At 42.8% G+C, this 8,360-nt stretch overlaps 2 protein-coding genes across 2 annotated transcripts; one reads left to right on the top strand and one right to left on the bottom strand.

Annotated features, from left to right (window-relative positions):
• Nucleotides 1-2,857: 2,857 nt before the first annotated feature.
• On the top strand, nt 2,858-3,199 carry C922_05676 (hypothetical protein; the record flags this gene model as incomplete). The annotated part of the gene is made up of 2 exons (XM_008821247.1): nt 2,858-2,994; nt 3,037-3,199. 2 exons carry the CDS (start codon nt 2,858-2,860, stop codon nt 3,197-3,199), a joined length of 300 nt encoding a protein of 99 aa, XP_008819469.1.
• A 4,746-nt stretch (nt 3,200-7,945) lies between these two features.
• On the bottom strand, nt 7,946-8,332 carry C922_05675 (hypothetical protein; the record flags this gene model as incomplete). The annotated part of the gene is made up of 1 exon (XM_008821246.1): nt 7,946-8,332. One exon carries the CDS (start codon nt 8,330-8,332, stop codon nt 7,946-7,948), a length of 387 nt encoding a protein of 128 aa, XP_008819468.1.
• Between the last annotated feature and the right edge of the window lie 28 nt (nt 8,333-8,360).

The following is an 8,360-nucleotide window of genomic DNA, read 5'->3' as shown; positions in this document are numbered from 1 at the left end:
ACAGACGGAGACGTCCATAATGCTGTCCATTAATACTTATGGTATTCCTTCTCTAAATCAAATGTATATTTATACAGTGTTTATGTCTTGTATTATAATAGGACATTATGAATATCCTCTCTCATATTACCCACCTCTTAGAGTAAAACCTATCCTTGAGTCACTACCAGAATTCCGCACTTTACCGTATACATATGCCAACGGCATTCCCCCTAATTTAAGCATCCTTCCTCACATTAAGGAACATTAGGGACTCCGTACAGTCTGCATATTAACTTTGTCAGTTCTGAGTTTAGATAAGAAGCCTCATATTTCTCTGGAAGATATTTAGTGGAAAGAATGAAAACTCTTCTTATGCATCATAAGATGTCAGTACCACCCTGCATGAATGAACTGATTCATAAAAATGTCTCCTAAATAAATATAGATACTTGCCTTAATAATTACTTTAGCGCGCTAAAATAAAATATATCAATAAAGGACTATGATATGCTTGCTAATTCCCAATAATCACATTTAAGCCGGATGCCACTATTCTTCATACTTAAACGACAGTTGCCTTTATGTAATGCTATGGATGATAGTTAATACACAACATAATTAACAAGTACTGGAGAGATTATCGATAATGGGGCTCCGCCTCCTCCTATACTATCATTATAGTGTGGAATTCGTTTTAGAAAAAAAAACGTACCCCAAGAGATTCTTTCAACCCACTGAGGGTCTGTTATATTCTTATCTGAACACAGGAAGCAACCCTTTCTTCCCTTAGGGGTGGCTTCATGCTTCTTCTAAATTTCTTTCTAATTTTCATAAAAGACTCTCTCAATCCGCATACAAATAGATATACAAATTGAATATCAGAAATTGACAACCAATAAGGAACATTTAAAATATTCTTATGAAAGATTTGGGAAATATTTTCTTGGAAGTTAATAATAAACATGCTAACAGCCAGATTGCGAATAATTATCTGCTTCCTTCTTCCAAGTAGTAGCAATAAGTTACTGATAGATTTGTGATTTAACACCTAAAGAATCAGCCGAGTAATGTCTCCAAAATACGAGTATACAGTATAATATATAATAGTCATAAATATAATTTTATAGAAAAAGTATGTTTATTCAGACTGCACACAACATTAATACAGAACGGTAATCTAACAATTCCCATATAAGCGATGGATTCACCGCGATAACCTTATAATCGGCATATATTGTATGTATAAGTAAAAAATCTCTCAATTTCGTCTGAACTATGGGAATGCCACCAACAAATGAGGGCTATTTAAATCTGTGTACATGAAGAAACAGATAAATTAGCACCGCAGTATTAATCTTCTGCAATTCTGACAAGGCTTCATAGCTCTGTCTGTAGAGAAACAGTAACAGGATCTATACTATTTATCCGCCTTCTTCTGTCTGTATTTCAAAGCGGTGATATCAGAGTGATAAACTCTGTTTTGCATGATAAGACATAAAATACGAACAGTCATAGTATGAATATATGACAGTTGTATATGGACAACAGTAATAAGCATGATATCTCTCCCTGCGACTTCTATAATCAACAATTAAATACAGAGATTAATTCAATGGACGTCACATATACATATATTTTCTATGAGCACACAAACATTCCAACAAACAAGTCGAAATCCTAACCGACAACATATCTCCTCTAAGAGTGGATCGAAAAGTTGTGGAATACTCTCATATATTCGCCTGTACTCGAAAGTCCATTGTAGGAATTCCTTGTAGGAGCAGGAAATCAAGTGATAAATACAAGTCATTCAACATGTGTTGCCAGATTTCAATAACAACATTCAAAGAATCGTGAAGCAGCAGACGGGTTATGTACCGAACAGATAGTAACCATATCATTAATAGAAATTTACTAGTGACATACACGAACAGGAGGATACACATTTGAATATGAGAGACGACTAATTGGCAACAGATCTTACGGAAGTATAGATTAAGATTAACATAGATGAATATGTGCTCTGTAGTCAGGCGCGTCATCGCTGCCTGTGGAACTCCCCGATTTTACAAATATATCCTATGGAAGAGGGATGAGAAAAAGACAGTCAAGTACATAGCACTAGATCAGTAAGAATGTTGTCCCTCTGTATATATCTCAATAAGGAGGACGTACAGAATTTGAACATTGACTGTTCCGTATCTTTATATTAACAAGGTTAAGATATATGGAATATGGAAGGAGTGATAGAAAATCTAAGAGTATATCTCTCATTCTATCCTCCCGGACAACTAGCAGAAAAACATAGAGAGAGAGTAAAGAACGGCGCCTTAAGAGAAGCAAAAGGGCACACGATTAACAGAGGAACAGGGAGATAATGAAGTAAATCCGAGGGAAAGAGCACCACATGGGCACGTGAACTCGGCAATGATGATTGTAAGGGGCTGCTTAAAGTTCAAACTGTAACTCCCCAGTGGACACCATTAAGTGGTTAACCGTAAAGAATAGAATTTCAAGGCTGATGACGACACCGGAAACAGGAAGAATAACTCTTTAAACGTAAAGCTTGAACGATAAATCATACAGCACAAGAACTCAACGTAAAGAGACAATTAATACAAAACATATGAGAACCCTAGGGGCTAAGAACAAGGCAGTAGAGGATGGCGCCCCAACTTAATAGCTGTCAGAAATGGACAGATGCCTAAAGCAAGGAAATACCGGGATGACCCCTGAATAGTAATGAAACCAAATAAAACAGAAAACATTGAAACAGGAAGGATACCAAATATCCGTGAACAGTGCACACCACAAGGCGAGTATAGACAGTAAATCTCATGCTTGCAAGGAAAACCGTAGACTTCATGCAGCACAAATGAAAACTAAGGGTATCCAAAAAATCCTAAAGGAAAAGACTGAATCCAAAACAATAATATCTGAGCCGTACACCATCCGAATACAGCACGACAACTTAACTATAGGAGGAACAAAAAAAGAAAGGGAAAAGCAAAAGTAAGAAAATCTATGTGAGAAATTAACCGTCCAAATCAACAGTGGAAAGTGCAAGTACCTCCTAAGCAAGAAATCTCAAAGACGGACAGTGAGGAGTGAACCATGGAATAAGCCGTCTGAACCCCAAGGAAGCCAGCCAGGAATCCGAAGGCTAAATACTAGACACATGGACATGATCACAATAAAAGGGCCTTATAATCAATGAATCTTACCGGACTAAAATAAGTTAACGCGACAAAATAAGGAAAACTGAAGAGTAGAGAGAGCCCCCCCTTACAAGAAAGCACAGAGGAAGAGTAGAAATAAAGGATAAAGCCTAAGAAATACCCAGAAACGTCCCCCCAATGGCATAAGAGGGAGAGCAATAATCCTGAATATTAGAAGGTACAAAATGAGCAGTAGAACTTGACCCGTCCCGAAGCCAACATAAACGGAGCGCGCAATCCCCTGACTAACCCCCCGATGAGGGAGGTGCTTACACCTTGCAGACGGACTGCCTACAATTAGAGCCTAAAAACCAAGGAGTACAGGTAAGAAGTATGAGAGAACATGTAATCTGTAAGACAACTCGATAAAGTTGCAAGCCTCAAAGTTACCGACCACAAACCGGAGAAACAACATAGCAGACGGGCAAGCAGCCTAGGGAATAATGGGCGAGGCATATAACCTTCAGGAGCCTGCCGAGAAGGGAGCTTAGGCAGTACAAAATAAAAACAACATAATAAAGGGAGGGGGCGGAGAATGGCAACCTCATTATGCAGTATAAATTCTCAGTCTGTACAGATGAGGATTCCATCTGCGCAGGAATAGCTGCAACATAGGAATTAATTAATCATCAGTGAGGAATAAGCAGATCCCGAACCCCCCTAAACATAATAGCCCCAGGATTAAGAAAATAGTAGCGAAGCTCAGAAACCAAAGGATGAATGCGAAGTCAAAAACTTGAACCTTCTTGGCTAAGAAGTATAACCTAATCGACAATCCTTAACAAATTAACAAGGAGTAAAGAAAGAAGAACCCACCACGATACAGGAGAGGACATGAGGCATCAAATTATAGTTGAAAACTGTCAACTTAACGGAATAGTCTTGAAGCATGACCATAGGAACTAAGTGTCCCCGTTAGGCGTCCCCCCTAGAAGAACCCCCCTAACCAATTGAGTCGTAATGGAAAAGGGAGAATCATCCAATTCTAAAACATGGAGATAACCGACTGAGAGACAGAACAGGCATAATTCAAAGGGAATCTACGTAGCTGAAGGAAACGGAACCATCCTCAGGATCAGAAACTGAAGAGTACAACAAACTCCAACGGAAGCAAGCAGTAGGACAAACCCCCGGCGCCAACAGCCAGCAGAGGCAGACGAACACATAGGACTCAACTGAGAAACTATGGGACCACAACAGGGCAAATGAACGCTCCCTCGCCTCCCCCACCAAAAATTAAGTCCCCCTCCCTATAGACTAACAATGCCAACTTAAAATCAAGCATCTAATCCCCTCATCCCTGGCCGATCTTGCCTTGAACCGAAATTTAAATCATAGCAGATGGATGCCACAGATTAAGTCATATGGTATAACATCCAACTCCAGACAAGAGGTTCAGGAAGCTACCGTCAAGCGGGAAGGCGAACAAGGACACCTGAATCGTCAGTATAACACCGGAGAGTCATAGGACCGAATCTCCCTCTTTAGAGCAGACTAGCAGGCAGGTGCATGATAGGGTGCCAAAAGAGGAGCTCAACCTGTCAACGAACAGAACGGGGAGTACCCAAGCGGTACTAAAAACAGAAGTGAGCATAATAGAATGCCAGTATGCTTCTGGTATAGGGGATGCACAATCAACATTAGGAGTACAATAACCTCGGTGTACCACGACCTCAGCTTAGCATCCTATAATAATAGAAGATACAAAATAACAATTGACAACGGTGAGCAGCACGTTAAAGGGTAAGAGCTGACTAATCGAAGCCGAGAAGTCCTCCTTAGAAAGTACCCCCTGAAAGATACCCCAATGGAATCTACCAATTCCAAGGGGAGAAGTGCCTGATGGGAGTGCGTAACGGAAAGAATCACACTGAGCATTAGAGGATAATTCCGGAAAAATAGCAGAAGGACGACAATACCGATATCCGGGTCCTATACAGGGGGCATAAGTCACGAGCCGCCCTCCTTAGCACATCGAAATTAAAACCGGCTGAACAGATCTATCGGATACCTGCTAGAAAGTGACTCAAGATACAATGCACAAATCAAAGGAGACTGATGATGTCCTAATGACTCCCCCTACTGTGTGACCTAGGCCTTTAACTCTGGAGGCGCTGGGAGGGAGGAAGTGAAGGAGGAAGAGGAAGGTTTAGAGGCAAACAGCTGGGGGCGGAATCATAAACGCGCATGGACAGGTGTAGAGACTGAAGAAGGAGCAGAAACAATACTAAGAATCTGGCAGTAGAAATAAAGGAAGGAATATGATGACTGTGACAAGGAAAATTCCGACTCAACTCTGATTCCCAGGGCCTAAGTAGTAAACCGTATACACCACCCTCTAAGGAATAAATCTTGAATCATGCCACGTAGGCCAGAGCTCCCAAGGCCTAGACGACAGAGGATACAAATAGAGGAAGCCCTCGAAAACCGCAAATCTAATCCTTAACACTAAAGAATGAATCTTAACAGATAAAGCCTAAGCCGTAAATCCTGGACTATAAGCTCCGGAGACCTAAATCCCAAAACATGAATGCAAAGCCAGTTGCCTGGATAAGAAGGATGAGGGCTGACAACTGAACCCCAAGTGCAGCTCCCTGTTGTATAGGCCATAGACAGTGGACCATGGGCAGTAATCTATCAACCTTACCTCATCAACCGCAAGCCCGTAAAATGAGACAAATAGGGAATATCCTCTAACATCCTCAACCAGGAGCGTTGACGATGAATCATAAGCAATTCCCCCGAATACCTTGATCTTAACAACAACACTAGGGAGTCTAAGCGTGGACGCTGAGACTAATAGCTAAATCCCTGAAGTTTGCATCCCAAACAACCCCCCCACGAAACGTTGACCCTGTACCCTAAAGCCTAAACCATAGAAATTGATACCTAATCTCTCAAAGCACAAAGAAAAACCTTGCATAGGAAAAACTATTCCGAACACCCTGAACCCTGAACCCAGGGACGGAGAAACTAACCCCCTAGAACTCAAACCGTAACAACAGAAACGCTGAAAACTACCGCAATGGAGCATAAACCCTAAGAAGGAATCTAGAGACTAAACCATGAACCTTGATAACTAACTACCAAAAACCTGAACAATAACCCTTGAAAATTGATCCCTAAGCATAAGTCCTAGATCCGGACCTTTGAGGACTAGACAAAAGTCCCTGACCCGTAGAAGCTGGACCGTGAACCCTTAAACGATAGACCAGGGACAGTACCCCCTAACACCTAGACACTAACAATCAAACGAGCAGACTAAACCCTAAAACCCTAAACCAAAACCCTCAACTCCTGAACATTAATTGCAACAGGATAACGTTTAAACACTAATCCAATAGTATGGGCCACTAAGAAGTACACACTAGACCTTAACACCCGGAAGGCGAACCCTAAAACGTGAGCCATAGAAAATCGAAGCTAAGAAGTGAGCCATAACCCCCACAACTGAAGGATAAGAGCTAACACGTGAACGCGCATCTTGAGCCCCTAAGCCATGAACCATAACCCCTAGGGACTCACCGATAATCCCAACCTCTAAATCCACAGGCCTAAAGCATAAACAATGAAGCTGAACCCTTAAAACCCCAGATGTAAACCATGAACTCTAAACCCTAAACCCTAACTCTCCAACCGAAAATCCGGACACATCAACCATAAACCGTAGACCGGGACCCCTGACCCCTAACACTGGAGGGTAAGAGTTGAATCCTAAGTCTAACAGCGTATCCTTAAGCCAGAAGCGATCAGACATCGCGGAGGAGGACCTAAACCCTGATCCCTATGGCCTAAGTCTTAAACAGACCCCCTAACCCCCCCCCCTGAACTTTGAGACCTAAACTTTGAAACCAGGACATGAGCCGGAAATTTTCAACCTTACCTGATGACTCCATAGCCAGGAACCCCTGAATCCCACCCGTGGAGGATAGAAGTTGCCACGTGACCCCAGAAGGCTAGCTTCTAACCACAACTCCCTAGAGCTAGCCCTAAACGCCTAAAGAATGAGCCCTGGACCCTTAAGCCCTACATCAGAAAGCATAATCCTAAACCTTAAACGATATCGCCTCAGGAATGAATCCCAAGCGGTAAATCTTGAGGTCTAGATCCTGAAGCCTAGATCTAAACACTCCCTCCTGGGCACTATAACCACTAAGCCCGGATTCTAAACTCTAATCCAAGAACACCATATGTTGGACTCTAGACCGTGACTTCCCAAACCTGAAGCGTACCCTTCACGCTGAACCCAAATCATAAACCATAAACTACAAATAGTGAACCGCTAAAAGCCAAGCCCTCGACGATAAAGGCTAGAACCTCAATCATCAATCTCAAATCTAAACGATGACCCACTAGACGTAGGAACGGAACCTTAAAAACTAAATCCTGACCACTGAACCCTAAACCTACCCCCTAAGCCATAATCCCCGAAAGCCCCCCCGCTCAACCCTAAACGTGAATACTGGACCATTAGCACTCAACCCAAAAACCTAAACCTCCCCCCCTATGGCCGGATCTTAAAGTTAAACCCAGACAAGAAACCAAACCACCCCCCTCATTGTCAGATATTCCCCCCTCGGGTTCCCCGCTAACAAATTGCCCCACTGCATTCCCTAGCATACGCCGATCAGTGGATCCACCTATCCCAGACACTATACTTGCCAGGAAAATCCTCCTGAATCCTCCCCGCTTCTCGGGGGTTGGGAATCTTGGCTCCATACACCAAGGACTGTTCCCCCTTTGAACTATTCCCCCACTAAACCATAGGACACTCCTCTACCTCCCGGCCCCGATATCTCAAACGCCTCTCCCGCACCTTTCCCCCTCCTATACACTCTTAGAATACCATACAGACTCAGAGTTGCCAGTAAAAATGATATTCCCCCCCCCCCAACTGCAACCCAGGTGGACGCCGTTCCGCTTGCCGAAGAAGTCTTTGCAGCCATGGCACGGTCTTCGCCGTCCTGTGGCCCCACGTTTCCTCCTGCCTGATTCTTCCCCGTACTCATTTGATTGGTATCTTTGCTGGAGCCAAGGTGTTCAGGGTTGGAATCGTGCCGTGAAGTTCTATTTTGCTGATCATTGTGAACTTCAGCTACTGTATCCTGGGAATCTACGGTCTTAAAGACCATCTGATCTGACCCCTGAGCCGTATCTCCC

Source organism: Plasmodium inui, assembly GCF_000524495.1.
Source record: "Plasmodium inui San Antonio 1 unplaced genomic scaffold supercont1.131, whole genome shotgun sequence".
NCBI lineage: Eukaryota > Apicomplexa > Aconoidasida > Haemosporida > Plasmodiidae > Plasmodium > Plasmodium inui.
The sequence above is the reverse complement of the archived record's forward strand: the minus strand, read 5'-3'. Positions and strand labels throughout refer to the sequence as shown.